Source organism: Mustela putorius, unplaced genomic scaffold (assembly GCF_011764305.1).
Source record: "Mustela putorius furo isolate JIRA1106 unplaced genomic scaffold, ASM1176430v1.1 tig00000196_pilon_pilon_pilon, whole genome shotgun sequence".
NCBI lineage: Eukaryota > Metazoa > Chordata > Mammalia > Carnivora > Mustelidae > Mustela > Mustela putorius.
The window spans coordinates 8,953,441-8,971,199 of NW_025421310.1; the positions used below are offsets into that span (position 1 = coordinate 8,953,441).

Genomic DNA, 17,759 nt, shown 5'->3' on the forward strand with positions numbered 1-17,759 from the left:
TCCTGATTCAAAGGGAGGTGATGGAGAACCATTTACCACATCAACGGAGCTCAAATGAAAGCTGGGGTAGCAATTCTCATATCCGACAAATTGGACTTTAAACCAAAGACAGTAGTAAGAGATGTAGAGGGACATTATATCATACTTAAAGGGTCCATCCAACAAGAAGATCTAAGAATTGTAAATATCTAGGCCTCCAACATGGGAGCAGCAGATTATATAAACCAATTCATAACCAAAATAAAGAAACACATTGATAGTCATATATTAATAGTAGGAGACCTCAATGCTTCACTGACAAGCTTATCTAAGCAGAAGATCAACAAAGAAATAAGAGCTTTGTATGACACACTGGACCAGGACATCATAGATACATACAGAACACTCCATTCTAACCAACAGAATACTCATTCTTCTTGAGTGAACATGGAAATCTCTCCAGAGTAGCCATATCCTGGTCAGAAATCAGGTCTCAACTGATACCAAAAGATTGAGAATATACCTGCATATTTTCAGACCACAATATTGTGAAACTGGAACACAACAACAAGAAGAAATTTGGAAGGAAGTCAAACACTTGGAATTTAAAGAGAATCCTGCTAAATAATGACTGGGTCAACCAGGAAATTAAAGAAGAACTTAAACAATTCATGGAAACTAATGAGAATGAACACACATCAGTCTTAAACCTATGGTATACTGCAAAGTTGGTCCTAAACAACAACAAAAACAAAAACTACATGCCAACAAATTAAGCAACCTGGAAGAAATGGATGCCTTCCTGGAAACCTAAAAAAACTACCACTCTGAAACAAGAAGAAACTGGCCACATGAACAGACCAATAACTGGTAAAGATACTGATGTAGGGAACAAAACCTCCCTCAAATCCCTCCTAATATTGTTGGTGGGAATGCAAGTTGGTGCAGCCACTTTGGAAAATAATGTGGAGGTTTCTCAAAACATTCAAAATACAGCTACCTTGTGACCCAGCAATTGCACTACTGGATATTTACCCCAAAGACAAAGATGTAGTGAAAACAAGGGCCATATGTAGCCCAATGTTCATAGCATCCATGTCCATGATTGCCAAACTATGGAAAGAGCCGAGATGCCCTTCAACAAGACAAACGGATAAAGAAGATGTGGTTCATATATACAATGGGATATCACTCAGTCACCAGGAAAGATGAACACTAAAATTTTGCATCCACATGGATGGGAGTAGAGGAGATTATGCTAAGTGAAATAACAACAGAAACTCAGTTATCATATGGTTTCACTTATTGTGAAACATAATGAATAACATAGAGGACATTAGGAGAAAGAAGGGAAAATTAAGGTGGAGGAAAATGGAGGGGGAGATGAACCATGAGAGACCTTGGATCCTGAAAAACAAACAGGATTTGGGAGCGGTGAAAGTATGGGATAACCCATTAATCGGATTAAGGGGGGCACATATTGCAGGGAACATTGGGTGTTATACGCAAACAATGAATTATGGAAAACAACACCAAAAACTAATGAGGTAGTGTATGGTAAGTAACAATAAGAAATTTTCTTTTTTTAATTTTTTTAAGATTATATATATTTATTTGAGAGAGAGAGAGCATGAGAAGAGAGAGAAGAACGGTAGAAGTAGGCTCCCTGCTGAGTAGGGAGCTCGATGTGGGACTCAGTCCCAGGACCCCAGGATCATGACCTGAGCCAAAGGCAGTTGCTTAACCAACTGAGCCACCCAGGAGCCCCCCCAATTTTTAAAATAAAAAATAATAATAAATAGAACTAAGAAATAAGGATACAACTCAGAAAAGGGGTCAATTAGTACATGGAATTATAACATGAAAATTATGTTTTCAATTAATGAAAATTATGTTTAAAAATTAAGAGTTTACATATATAAAAGGAGGAAATAAACCCTCTTATATGTAAATATATGAATTATTATAGTAAATGTAAATGGAGTTATTACTTCCTTTATTGTTTTTTGACCCCAAAATGCAAATTTGTTATTTTTAGATGTGTCTTTCAAAATAAGAGCAGGAAAATAACACTGAGCTACTGAGAAGTCCTGGAGCTTAGTCTCTGAGGAACGAGTTGAGGGGATTTGTGTCACCCTGGGAGCAGATCATCCCAAGGCTCTCTCTGCTACTATAAAGGGTGGCACAGCACATATGGGGAGTATGAGACTCTGGTCCTTTTTGAAGCCCACACTACTACTTACTACTTGGTCCACACAAGATGCTCTGGCCAGGAATATCAAAGAGAACTGGAGAGCAGCATGAAATTGCTTCTGAGAAGGGCTCGGAGGGGGCAGCCTTGCCCCTCCCAATCTGGAGGGTAGAACAGTCTCTTGTGATAGCAGAGGGCTTGCTTTGGAAATGGACGCCAGGCACCTGGGAGCTCAATCAGTTAAGCATCTGCCTTCTGCTCAGTTCATGATCCCAAGGTCCTGGGACTGAGTGTTCCCTGCCCAGTGAGAGTCTTCTTCTCCCTCAGCCCCTCTCACCTGCTCCTGCATGCACTCTCTGTCTGTCTGTCTGTCTCTCTCTCTCTCTGTGTCTCTCAAATATAAATAAATAGAATCCTAAAAAATATAGTAGTGGATGTCCACTGTCTTGGGCTCAGTGTATTACCCAAATGTCTGTGCTGACAAAAAGCTGTGACCATTCCCAGGACAAACTCTCCCACCAAGTCTCACTGTTGTGGCCAAAGCCCATGATGGCTCCTGGCTGAAATCTTTGTACTTGAAATCCTTTCCATAATGGAGAAAACAGCCAGAGTGAGAACCTCAAGCAGCAGCTTGAGGACAAGAGCAAGGTGCTGTTCATGATGACATCCTGGCAAAAGCATGGAAGTCTGCAGTAGCAGGCAGTAGGAGGACAGCATGGCAGATGGGAAGGTCAAGTCCATCCTAATACCAAGTGCCATCTTTCAATGGCAAAGATTTCCCTTTGCACCAAGAAAGACTCACACTCCTTCAATTCCAAGGCTCAGGAGAGGTATCACCACATCCACTGCTAGATCAGCTATTGGAGATGGTAGCAGGACAGCTTCATACAGAAATATGAAGAGTTCCAGCAGGAATAGGTAGCATATGACCACCCACTCAGAAAGAACAGATTTTCCATGGGGTGGACAGCCCTTTTCCTCTGGACAACCACCGGGCAGTGCCACCTTTACTCTAATTACTCCATTTAAAATAAAACATACACTTTTCTTCTGTTCACAGGATGTTATTTCAAGAGATATGGCAAAACAATAGAGTTAAAATAGGGAAATGAAAAGTGTGTTTCATGGATCTTTAACAATCAAACAATCAGCATGGCAATATACACATCAGATCACATAGGCCTTCATTTGGGCATTATTATAACTAATACTATTGAAATTTCTCCCTAAAGGACAAAGCTCCAGTACATTGATTGGTGGATAACAAACATGACTAACTCTACATCTGTATTGTATATTGGCAAAGAGATCATACAAATAGGTCCATACATGCACAGCTATAGGTATGAGTGTGTCAATATCTATTTTTTCTTCTTGTGTTGTGATCAAATTTCTGGAAACAATTTAAGTGTTCCATGTGAGCTACAAATATGGGTTCCACTTTTTGTAACAAAGTTGTATACACAGTCTAAATAACATCCATATCTAGGGGCACCTGGGTGGCTCAGTCGGTTGCAGCGTCTGCCTTCAGATTGGGTCATGGTCCCAGGGTCCTGGGATCGAGCCCACATTGGGCTCTCTGCTCAGTGGAGAGCCTGCTTCCCCCACTCTCTCTGCCTGCCTCTCTGCCTGCTTGTGATCTCTGTCAAATGGATAAATAAAGCTTAAAAAAAGAACATACATATCTATATCTAGGTATAGATAGATACACATGTAGATATCAACTACATAAAAAATCATTCTGGGCAAGGGGGGGCGTCTGTGTGGAATAGTCCACTGAGTGTTTGACTCGGCTTCAGCTCAAGCGATGATCTGGCAGTTGTGCAATGAAACCCACAGTCAGGTCCATGCATAGTGAAGAGTCGCCCTCAGATTCCTACTTCCTCCCGTCTCCCTCCCCTCTGCCTCTCCATGGGGCCCACCCTCTCTCACTCTCTCGCTTAAGTAAATAAATAAAAAAAATAAAATAAAAAATAAATAAATAAAATCTTTTTAAAAAAGAACCTCTCTCCTTACATTTAGGAAAATTTAAAATCAAGGAGCCACAACCTCCACATAAACAGAAAGGATTTATGTCTCTACCTTTCAAACGGCTCTCCCTTCAGCTCTCCAAACTCAGTGAAAGTCTCCACCATAAACTTCTCTCATCACTTCAGGGATATGAATTATCACCACCAAACCCCTTTCTTGCCAACAGGCCCAAATCCCCTTCACAAAGGAGAGAAAGATCTGCCTTCCACAGACACGGATTCTATGGAATTCATGTCATTTAAAAGTGTTACAATCACCTGATGTTACGAATTAGGTAAAATGTAATTCTATGCTCTCCACTACCCATTCCAGTTCAGCCTGTCCATTTCTACCTAAAAATGTTTACAGTGCTCATCTCCCAAGCTCCCATGGCATCATACTTCACATGATTAACTCTTGCCCCTCTATTAGGAAAACTACAAAATGACCACTGACCCCTAAACCTGTACTCACTGACTGAATTTCCCTCTGGTACATTTCTCTTCAGTTTCACCAATGACCTGACACAAGCTGATCCATTCTCATGCTCCTTCCCCTACACTTCAGTGCCTACTTCACTTCTGGGAAATGTAGGTGACAAATTTACCTGACACACACAAAGACTTCTCAAAAATATTCAGATTGTTTCAGGAGCTGGTGTTTATAATTGCATACTTTCTATGCTCCTCCACTGACCAATAGCGAAACTTCAAACAAATGAGTATTTATAAGATAATAATATAGTATCACATTGCAATTATACAAGTATGACTTATTGTTAACTTTGAAGGAGATGACCAAGATGTTCTGGTAGCTTCTCATCATTGTACTCGGGACCCTGAGGGGATGAGTGAATTACCAACATTAGGAACATTAAGGAAATTCCTACAATTAACATGTTTCTCATAACATGAGGGGATTTTATATTCCTGATCCATGCAAAGCAGACCATGGATATCCTGGGGTCATGGCTCATGAGCAGAAAGGGGCTGAGGGTTGGGAACCACAGAGTGATCACCAAACTGGTGTTCAAAAGGTACCAGCTGAGGGGCGCCTGGGTGGCTCAGTGGGTTAAAGCCTCTGCCTTCGGCTCGGGTCGTGATCTCGGGGTCCTGGGATCGAGCCCGGCGTCGGGCTCTCTGCTTAGCGGGGAGCCTGCCTCCCCCTCTCTCTGCCTGCCTCTCTGCCTATTTGTGATTTCTGTCTGTCAAATAAATAAATTAAAAAAAAAAGGTACTAGCTGAGATGATCAAAAATACCCAAAAGACTACGAAGGACAGAGGAGAGCGTGATAAAGTAGACAAAGGTGCTCAATAGAAGAAGGACGGTTTTGGTGGCTGTAGACTCAGGCGATGATGAGATGGTGGTCCTAAGAATATGTTGGACCCTCTGCTTGTGCCTGTATAGGTGGAAGACCATGAAGCTGCTGGCCCAGAGCATGAGCCCCAAAAATACCACATCAGGGAATGACAACAATGCTACATTCAGTAACTCCCTGCTTTTCTCTAGACGAATACTTGAACAGCACCCCAAACTTTTTCTATTTGTGATATTTTTGTTGTTCAAAGTGACGGTCATAAGCAAAGGAGACAGGATATTTACCAATATCTGCAAGACCCAGCCAACTGAAGGGACAACTGAAGGGACCATGCACTTGGGAGCTGTCCCTTTAAGTGCTGCCCACCTGGAGTTCCTGGGGCTGATGATGATAGCTTGGAAGACACTCAGGAGGCAAGTGGTGCCAATGGACACCCCTCTGCCCACCCCACGCACATAGAGGAAAAATTTGCATCCAAAATCACTGACGATGTGATACCACCCAAAGGATGACATTGTATTGTATATACCAATAGAGAACAGGACCAAAATGTTGCCTACAGTCAGGTTTTTGACAATCAAATCTGTGGGCTTTGGCTTACACCCAGTAAAATCAAGGAGGAGATAAAGGTAAAGAAGAGAGAAGTTCCCCAGAATTCCAACCAAAGTCTGTATTAAGAAGATTGCTCCTGGGGCGCCTGGGTGGCTCAGTGGTTAAGCCACTGCCTTCGGCTCAGGTCATGATCTCAGGGTCCTGGGATGGAGCCCCGCATCAGGCTCTCTGCTCAGTAGGGAGCCTGCTTCCTCCAATCTCTCTGCGTGCCTCTCTACCTGCTTGTGATCTCTCTCTGTCAAATAAATAAATAAAATCTTAAAAAAAAAAAAAAGAAGAAGAAGATCGCTCCTATTGTCAGACCCCCTGTGGCCATCCTGTCAGTTCTCAGTCAAATATCAGTGACTGATCTCTGTTTTCTGGGCTAGAGGATCCTGCATGGGAATATCACCTGTGCGCCACACAAATTGTGTCGATTGAAATCTGATATTCTTCACATTTCTACACTCCCTACTTTGAAATACCAAAGTTCTTCTGTCATTTTGGGCCTTCCAAGAGTTATATACACAGCCATTGCCAAACACTTGCAAGTGTGAATTGCTGGTTTAATGGCCACCCATGGGGGTCACTTCTTATTTCTCACAGATTCAGGAGGCATTCCTTACTGCATTCCTCATAAAGATGAGGATAACACAGTTACACAGAGGTGAACTGCTTTGTCTCAATTGACTCACCAATCCAGGGTGGGGACTGGAACCGGGCTGGGCTGGTCACAAAGCTGGTACTCTGAATCCATACTATATAAAAAAAAAAAAAATAGTCAGCTGTGGTTCTTTAAATAAATCAGATCTCAGTGTAGTCTTATGTTTGTACCTTGTCATCTGAATTGAGATTGCTGCCATATTTGAACTTTTCTTAATGATGAGTTTTCACTTATTATTTAGGAAGACTGTTCTATAATCAAATATGAATGTAAATAAAGCTTTAGAGTTAATAATAAACTATAGATGCACTGACTAGAGTATTCCAAAGGTGCAGGACCCTGCCCCATGACAAGCTGGACTAAATGAATGCAGGAATGACTTAAAATTAGTACATCAACAGAAAGAATCATTTGCTTTCATTCCAGGAGCAAATGTACAAGGCATAGACTCTGCACAAGAAGCACCACTGGCAGATTACATTGTGTAAAGTAGAAACAAAATAACGACTACATTCAGATCATATATGTATTATGTATGTAATTATGAATACCTGATGAAATAAAATTAGTAGCTGTAAAGCAAGATCTGTGCAAGATATTGAAATACCAGACATGCAAAATGCAATATACAGTAAAAATCTTGTATCTTGTATAGGTGACATAGTTTTTGGGTTTGTATTCTAATATTTAATAGCAGCATACACAACACAAGATACATTATAGTGTAAAAATCATATCTGAAAAGCATTAATTTCTACTTTTCTTAAATGATGCTTCCCTAATTTAATGGGAAAAGTCCCTCAATAACCATTTGATACACAAGTATTTAATCCATTAAGCACTTCATAGACTCAGAGTTAGAGAAACATGTCCACTCCAACGACTGTGCTCTGACACACTGTGTCTGCTCATGATCACATGATTTCTATACATACATCCAACATTTATTACAAACATGGAGGTGCTATGTGTGCACATGTCGAGATCTGCAAATTATGCTATGGCTCCAGTAACACAGACTCAACAGCAGAATCACTCCAGAACAACAGTCCTTAGGCATATTAAAATTAGAGATCTTTGGAGAAAGTGTTGAACTACTATATTGTACATGTAAAAAAAATGTGACTCTGATGGTTTAGGTAAGTGGAATTAAAATTAACCCTTCAAAAAGTCATTTTTGATGACCCCTCTGGTCATCAACACAACAGTCACTGTCAAAGAGGATTCTACTCTGTGACCTCAGCAGCCATCAGGGGTGGGTGCTAATCTAGGTCCACATCTCTCTTTACTGACTCAGCTCCTGCCTCAGGATGGATTCCACCTCCATACCCGGCTTCAGCACTGGATCACATTCATACATAGAAATCCCCCTTTGTCCACTATGCTCCCTTACCTGGACTCCTGAGACAACTCCTTGCCTTCCAGATTGTACCTCTCAGGTAGAAAGATGCAGAGAACCCACCAAATTCTTCCTGCTGCCCAACTGGAGAGCTCAGGGTGATGGTCAGAGCTGGCAGTACAGGTGCAAGAGGGCTTCTGGGCAGTGAGATGTGTTTTTATGACTCTGGGAGCTCCCCTCCCTTCACAACTGGAATTATCATTTCACCTGAAGCAGCATTGGCACTGACAGGCTTGGGAGCTGAGAATATTTTTGAAAACCTTTCTCCCAGGTGCCAATTATGAAGAACAACTACAAGTTTCTCGCTAGCAACTGTTTTTTTAAAAAAAGATTTTATTTATTTATTTGCTAGACAGACATCACAAGTAGGCAGAGAGGCAGGCAGAGAAAGGGAGAAGGAAGCAGTCTCCCTACAGAGCAGAGAGCCCAATGCAGCTCACCTTTTCCCTTTGCTCCCCAGTTTTCTAGGCCTCTTTCTCATTATGTGGAAAAAAACACACACTTTAAAGGTGTCCTTTACATACATAACAAATCTTGGAACACTGCAAAAGAAACTAATGGTGTATTTTTCTTAAAAATCTTTTATTTATTTATTTTAATTTATTTTCAGCATAACAGTATTCATTGTTTTTGCACCATACCCAGTGCTCTATGCAATTTGTGCCCTCTCCAATACCCACCACCTGGTTCCCCCAACCTCCCACCCCCACCCCTTCAAAACCCTCAAATTGTTTTTCAGAGTCCATAGTCTCTCAGGGTTCACCTTCCCTTCTAATTTCCCTCAACTCCCTTCTCCTCTCCATCTCCCCTTGTTCTCCATGTTATTTGCTATGCTCCACAAATAAGTGAAACCATATGATAATTGACTCTCTCTGCTTGACTTATTTCACTCAGCATAATCTCTTCTAGTCCCGTCCATGTTGCTACAAAGTTGGATATTTGTCCTTTATGATGGAGGCATAATTATTTTTATTAGACAGAGAGAAAGATCACAGGTAGGCAGAGAGGCAGAGAGGTAGGCATAGAGGCGGGGGAAGGAGGGGACAGGCTGCCTGCTGAACAGAGAGCCTGATGCAGGACTCAGTCCCAGTACCCTCAGATAATGACCTGAGCTGAAAGCAGAGGCTTAATACACTGAGCCACACACGTGCCCCACTAATGCTGTATTTTATGGTGACTAACATAACACAATAAAAGAATTTTTTATATAAAAGAAGTGGGGAAATGTTCCCTCAACTTTTGTTTTCTGGAAAAATAAATAAATAAGTAAAAAGTTTCCCTTTTCAAAAGTACCAACATACCCCTTGTACTATGGGTTGCACTGAGTCTCATCAAAATTAATATGCTGAAGTCTTAACTCCCCGTCCCTCAAAATATGCCCTTCATAGGAAATAGGGTCATTCAAGATAGAATCTAGTAAGATGTGGTCAGGTGGAGTTGGGTGGCAGCTAGCCACCATCATGACTGGTATCCTTACGAAAGAGGAAATCTGGGGGAACACAAATTTGTTTGGCCACAAGCAACGAACAGAGTGCTGGGATAGAGCCTTTGAGAAATGCTTCATCATGACCTTCAGAGGGAACATGGACTGGAGGACACCTTAATCTTGGACTGTTTGCCTCCAGAACTGCCAGAAAATAAATTTCCATTGCTTTAGACCCCAGCTCATGGTCTCTCTTATGACAACACCAGCAAACTGATACATCTTCCCTTGTCACCTGCCTCCCCCCAAGGAGAAGTTCCCTGAAATGCAGAAAAACCTGCTGTTGCATATCCTTTACCGCAGGAGGGATTCAAAGACACACAGCTCTGATCTGAAGGTCATGACATGAGTTTTTCCTCACCTGTCGGCAGGAACATTGCCCTCCTAGAAACATCCCAAATCCTGAAACAGCACTGGGGATGGGCCTATACAAATGCTTCTAGAGAACTGATGCAGAGGGTGCCTGGGTGGCTCAGTGGGTTAAGCCTCTGTCTTTGGCTCAGGTTGTGTTCTCCGGATCTTGGGATCCAGGCCTGCATCAGGCTATCTGCTTAGCAGGGAGTCTGCTTCCCCCTCTCTCTGCCTGCCTCTCTGTCTACATGGGATCTCTCTCTCTCACTCTGTCAAGTAAATAAATAAAATCTAAAAAAAACCAAAACACCCCATGCAGAGCAGTCCCCCATTGGGTCCCCATGGGCCAGAGCTTCGGCTCCGTTCTTAGAAATGTGTCCTACAGAGTCAAAGACTGACAGAATGAAAATGGGGGGTGAGTCGAGCACAAGTGATGGTGTTTGTGAATCTCCCCAAGTGATCCTAACTGGGAACCCAGTACGGAGGTCCATTTAGCTCCACACTACTTCTCAAATTGAAATGAGCCTGGCAATCATCTGGGTATCTTCCTGAAAGAGCTTCTATGGGGTGTTCCACTCTAATAATAGGCTTCTGGTTATCCTGCATCTGAGAGATGACTGCACTCCTCCAGGAGCCTGAACATCTGTGGATATGCCCTCTCTCCCCAGCTCACCCTGACAATCAAACCACTTCTCCTGCTTCTCCCAGGAAGAAGTTCAACCACACATCTAGGACACCGACATTTCCTCATCACTTAGCCTCTGAGCTCAGGAACTCAGGAGGTCCCACCATCATCTGTGTCTATAAGTTGTTCTCCAAGGAGGGGCCTGAACTCAAAATGACAGACACAATCTGAAACAGCGACAATGAGGGACATTCTGCAAAACAAAGACAGCATTTCTCAATACTGTCACTATCACTGAGGACAAAGAAAAAGGAAGAGTGGTAACTGATCTTCAATACAGACTAAAGAATGAATACAATAAAATAAATCCCTGATATGACTGGACCCAAGATTTCTGAGAACAGACAAATATGTCATCATTGTGTCACTGCAGGGAATCTGTATATGGACAGGGAGTGAAATGAAGGCATAACACAAGTGTTTCTTACATATGTGGGATAGTTTTATTGTGTTAGAAAGGAGAATGACCTTGGAGCACCTGCCTGGCTCTGGTGGTGGAGAGTGTGACTTGATCTCAAGGTGCACATTTCACTTTTTTCTCATTTATTATTATTATTATTATTGATTTTATTTTTTAGTTAGCCAACATATAGTACATCGTTAGTGTTTGTTGTAGTGTTCAGCAATTCATCAGTTTTGTGTAACACCCAGTACTCATCACAACACGTGACTTCCTTAATATTGGACACCTAGTTACCTCATTGCCCAATCTCCCTCCTTTCTGGAACCCTCAGTTTGTTTCCTGGAGTCCAGAGTCTCTCAGGATTTGTCACCCTCTCTCTGGTGATTTTTTTAAGAAAAATCTTACAAAGCTGGGGGCATCACATTGCCTGATTTCAAGCTATATTACAAAGCTTGGAACACCAAGACAGCATGGTTCTAGCACAAAAACAGACACATAGGCCAATGGAACAGAACAGAGAGCCCAGATATGGACCCTCAACTCAATGGTCAAATAATTTTGACCAAGCAGGAATAAAAGATCCATTGGAAAAAAAGACAGTCTCCTCCATAAATGATGCTGGGAAAATTGGACAGCTACATAGAGAAGAATGAACCTGGACTATTCTCTTACACAATATGGAAAGATCAACTTTAAATGGATGAAAGACCTCAATGTGAGACAGGAATCCATCATAATCCTAGAGGATGATATAGACAATAACCTCATCGACACTGGTTGCAGCAACTTCTTTCAAGATATGTCTCTAAAGGCAAGGGAAAGAAAAGCACAAATGAACTATTGGGACTTCAACAAGACAAAACACTTCTGCACAGCATAGGAAACAGTCAACAAAACAAAGAGGCAACCCACAGAATGGGAGAAGATATTTGCAAATGACACTACAGATAAAGGGCTGATATTCAAGATCTATAAAGAACTTCTCAAACTCAGGCACCTGGGTGGCTCAGGCAGTTGAGCAACCCTCTTTGGCTCAGGTCATGATCCTGGAGTCCTCAGATTGAGTCCCATATTGGGCTCCTAGCTCTGCAGGGATTCTGCTTCTTCCTCTGATCCTCACCCCTGTCATGTGTTCGTTCTCTCTCTCTCTCTCTCTCAAATATATAAAATTATTTTAAAAAAAAGAACTTCTGAAACTCAACACCCAAAAAACAGATAACCAAGTCAAAAAAAGGGCAGAAGACATGAGCAGACACTTCTCCAAAGAAGACATACAAATGGCTAGCAGGCACATGAAAAAGTGTTCATCCTCATCAGCCATCAGGGAAATTCTAACAATGAATCATGGAATACTACATCAAAAACTAACATTGGGTGAGTGCTGTGAAGTGTGTAAACCTGGTGATTCACAGACCTGTACCCCTGGGGATAAAAATATATGTTTATAAAAAATAAAAAATTAATAAAAAGAAAAGAAAAGAAAACTAACAATGTACTGCATGGTGACTAACATAACACTACAACAACAAAAAAACCACATTGAGGTATCACTTTACACCAGTTAGAATGGCCAAGAGAAATTTGTATGTATGCCATCAAAGTGAAATCTAAATTTACATACCGGCAGAATTTCTAATACTCCCAAACTGAAGACCACCCCTACGCTCATTCGCAGTGGAATGACCAAATAAATTCCTTTATATATACACAATGGAAGCATATACAGCAACGTGAATGGATGACCAATAACAGCATGCAGCAATAAATTCACAAACAACAGGAGGAAGGGCAAAAGCAAAATACAAATGCATCCAAGCTCTCGTACTTCCTTTACATCAAATGCAGAACAGGCTAAAGTAACCTATGCTGTTTCAGGTCAGAGCAGTGATGATCCTGAGGAGTAGTGCCTGGTAAGGAGCACAAGGGGCTTCTTGGGGGGGTGGGTGTCTGACAATATTCTATTTTGCGTAGTTGGTACCAATTACACAAAGGTGATCACTGTGTAAACTTCCATTGAGCTACACACTTGTAACTGCTGAGTGTGCCTTTAAATTTTTAAAATACATCTCACCAATCAAACGGATGGGTAATGGTTAATGGATTAATATTGTGCTTAAATTACAAAGGTGGGGTTTCATACACATAATGAAATGACACTGTGATTAGCATTTAAATATATATTGAAATATCTGGGTAAAACTAAGAAATAAGGCTACCCAACTCAAAACAAGGGGTCAATTATTATATAAAATAATAATGTAAAACAACATGTAAAAAAGAAGTTTACCTATATAGAGGAAATAAATCCAAGTGATATGTAAATGTATGAATTATTATATTAAATGTAAATTGCATAATCACTCCTTTAATTTTTATTTTTTTACAAAAAATACACATTTATTATTTTTAAATGTTTCTTTCATGGTAAGATTAGGAAAATAACACTATGAGCTACTAACAAAGTCCTGGAATTCAGCCTCTAAGGAACGAGATGAGAGGATTTTGAATCACGCTGGGAGGCAACCATCCTGAGGTTCTCTGCACTCATTTGAAGGGGTGCCACAGCACCTATGGGGAGTATGTGGTTCCAGACCTTTTGGAAGCCCAAGGAGCCTACACAGTCCACACAAGATGCCCTGGCCAGAACGATCAAAAAGAATTGGAGGGCAGCAGGAAATGCTTCTGAGAAGGACCAGGATGGGACAGCCTTGCCCCTCCCAACAATGGAGTACAAACAAGTCTCTTAGACTCATGGTCTAACTTTAGAAGAGGATGCCCGGTGGCCTCGTGTTCAGTGTGTTACACAAACGACTGTGCCGAGGAAAAGCTATGACCTTTCCCAGGACAACGTGACCCACCAAGTTTCACTGGTGTGGCCAAAGACCAGAAGTATCTGTGGCCTCAGCCCATGACGGCTGGTGGGTGAAATCTTTGTACTTGAAATTCTGTCCATACTGGAGAAAATAGCCAGGGTGAGCACCTCAAGCGGCAGCAGCTCCGAACCACAGAAGCGCAAGATGCTGTCCACGATGACTTCCCAGCGGAGCACAAAGGTCTGCAGCAGGGGGCAGTAGGACAACAGCATGGCAGACAGGAAGGTCAATTCCATACTAATATCAAGTGGCATCTTTCAATGGCAGAAGATTCCTCTCGTTCCAATAAAGAGTCACACTCCTTCAATTCCGAAGCTCAGGAGAGGTATAACCAAATCCGCTACTAGGCTGGGCGTTGGAGATGGTAGCAGGAGAGATTTGTACAGAAATATGAAGAAAATGAAGAGTAGGAATAGGTAGCATAATACCACCCACTTAGAAAGAACAGGATTTCCAGGGAGTGGAGGACAGCCCTTTTCCTCTGGACTGTCACCTGGCAATGCCATCTTCACACTAATTAGCTCATTAAAATCAAATATATTTCCTCTGTACACTGGGTATTATTTCAAGAGATATGGAAAAATAAGAGAGTTAAGGTAGGAAAATGAAAAGTCACTTATTTGTGGAGCATAACAAATAGCATGGAGGACAAGGAGAGATGGAGAGGAGAAGGGAGTTGAAGGAAATTGGAAGGGGAAGTGAACCATGAGAGACTATGGACTCTGAGAAACAATCTGGGAGTTTTGAAGGGGCAGGGGGTGGGAGGTTGGGGGAACCAGGTGGTGGGTATTGGAGAGGGCATGGACTGCATGGAGCACTGGGTGTGGTGCAAAAACAATGAATACAGTTACGCTGGGAAAAGAAATAAAATTTTTTTTAAAGTGCATTTCATGGATCTTTAACAATCAAAGAGTTAGTATGGATATATACGCGTCAGATCACATAGGCATTGACTTGGTCATTACAATAGCTGATACTATTGAAATTTCCCCCCAAAAACAAAGCTCCATTATATTGATTGGTGGATAACAAACATGATTAACTCTGCATCTATATTGCATATTGGCACAGAGATCATACAATAGATCCTTACATGCACAACTGTAGGTATGAGTGTGTCAATATCTACCATTTCTTCTTCTTGTGTTGTGATCTAATTTGAAGAAAATATTTAAGTGTTTCATGTGAGCTCCAATATGTTTCACTCCGTTGTACAAACTTCTACATATAATCTATAATTATCTCTATCTATACCTATAAACTATATAAAATATAGATACATATATAGATATAGATATAAATATATTTGTAAATATATATACATACACATGGGTATATTAGCTACAAAAATCTACATGTTGGGGTAAATTGGAAGGGGAGGTGAATCATGAGAGACTATAGACTCTGAAAAACAATCTGAGGGGTTTGAAGTGACGGCGGGGTGGGAGGTTGGGGTACCAGGTGGTGGGTATTATAGAGGGCACGGATTGCATGGAGCACTGGGTGTGGTGAAAAAAATAATGAATACTGTTTTTTTCTGAAAATAAATTAATTAATTTAAAAAAAATTTTTAAATCTACATGTAGATGCAGATAGATATCTCTATATAGATGTAGATACGTACATAAACTATATAAAAATCTCTCCTAGGCGTACTGGGTGGTTCAGTCCATTGAGGGTCATACTCTTGGTATCAGCCCAAGTTGTGATCTGGTGGTTGCAGGATGGAGCCCCTAAGTCAGGCCCCAAGCTCAGTTGGCTTCAGTTTGCGTCTCCTTCCCCCTCTCCCTCTCCTCTGTCCCTCCACGGTCACACACACACAAGCTCTCTCGCTCTCTCTCTCTCTCTCTCTCGCTCGCTTTCTCTAAGCTAAAAAAAATTAAAAGTTTTAAAAAAAAACTCCCCTAAAATTGAGGAAAATTGAAAACCAAGGAACTACAAGCTGGAACATAAACAGAAAAGATTTAGGTCTCTGCCTTTCAAATGACTCTCCCTTCACAGCTCCAAATTCACTGGAAAGCCCCACCATAAACTCCTCTCATCACATCAGGAACATGAGTGTTCAACACCAAACCTCTTTCTTGCCAACAAGCCCAAGTCACATCCACAAAGGAGAGAAAGATCTGTCTTCCACAGATGCCAATTCTATGGAATTCATGTCATTTACAATTATTACAATCACCTGATGTTGTTTAAGAGTTAGGTAAAATGTAATTCTATGCTCACCACTACCCATTTCAGTTCAATCTGTCCATTTCTACCTGAAAATGTTTACAATGCTCATCTCCCAAGCTCCCATGACATCATACTTCACATGACTGAGTATTGCCCCTCTAGTAAGAAAACAACAAAATAATAACTGGCCCCCCAAAGCTGTACTCACTGATTGAATTTCCCCTCCAGTACAATTCTCTGCAGTTTGACCTAACTTGACACATGCTGATCCACTTTCATGGTCCTTTTCCTATACTTCCCTGACAATTTCACTTCTGGGAAATTTAGCCTAATAAATTTACCTGACACACTCAAAGCCTTCTCTATAATATCTAGATCACTTCAGGACCTGGAGTTTATAATTGTATAGTTTCTGTGTTCCTCCACTGGCTATTAGCAAAACTTTAATCACATGAGTATTTATAAGATAATTATAAAATATCACATTATAATTACAATTATGACTTATTGTTAACTTTGAAGGAGATGATCAAGATGTTCCATTAGATTCAAAACCACAATGAGATACCACCTCACACCAGTCAGAATGGCTAAAATTAACAAGTCAGGAAATGACAGATGCTGGCGAGGATGTGGAGAAATGGGAACCCTCCTACACTGTTGGTGGGAATGCAAGCTCATGCAACCACTCTGGAAAACAGCATGGAGGTTCCTCAAAATGTTGAAAATAGAGCTACCTTACGACCCAGCAATTGCACTACTGGGTATTTACTCTAAAGATACAAATGTAGTGCTCTAAAGGGGCACGTGCACCTGAATGTTTATAGCAGCAATGTCCACAATAGCCAAACTATGGAAAGAACCTAGATGTCCATCAACAGATGAATGGATAAAGAAGATGTGATATATATATAGATATATAGATATAGATATAGATATAGATATATATAACGGAATCCTATGCAGCCATCAAAAGAAATAAAATCCTGCCATTTGCAATGGTGTGGATGGAACTGGAGGGTATTATGCTTAGTGAAATAAGTCAACCAGAGAAAGACAACTATTATATGATCTCCCTGATATGAGGAAGTGGAGATGCAACATGGGGGGTTTTGGGGGTAGGAAAAGAATAAATGAAACAAGATGGGATCGGGAGGGAAACAAACCATAAGAGACTCTGAATCTCACAAAACAAACTGAGGGTTCCTGGGGAGAGGGGGGCCAGGAGAGGGTGGTGGGGTTATGGACATTAGGGAGGGTATGTGCCAGGGTGAATGCTGTGAAGTGTGTAAACCTGGCGATTCACAGACATGTACTGCTGGGGCTAATAATATATATCATTTTTATTAAAAAAACAAAACAAAACAAAACAAAATAAAACACCATACTGTGAGTGAAGGAAAAAAAAAGATGTTCTGTTAGCTTCTCATCATTGTACTGGGAATCCTGAGAGGATGACTGAATTACCAACATTAGAAACATTAAGGGAATTCCTACAATTTACATGTTTCTCATAACATGAGGGGATTTTATATTCCTTATCCAGGCAAAGCAGACCATGGATATCCTGGGGTCACGGCTCATGAGCAGAAAGGGGCTGAGGACTGGAAAACACAGAGTGAGCACCAAACTGATGT

The 17,759-nt window shown here is 41.2% G+C and overlaps 1 protein-coding gene across 1 annotated transcript; it reads right to left on the minus strand.

Annotated features, from left to right (window-relative positions):
- Positions 1-2,968: 2,968 nt before the first annotated feature.
- LOC123391218 (vomeronasal type-1 receptor 4-like) lies at positions 2,969-10,012 on the minus strand. The gene is given in 4 exon segments (XM_045077279.1): positions 2,969-3,027; positions 5,418-5,454; positions 5,456-6,186; positions 9,997-10,012. Coding segments are annotated over 4 exon segments (843 nt in total).
- Positions 10,013-17,759: the final 7,747 nt, after the last annotated feature.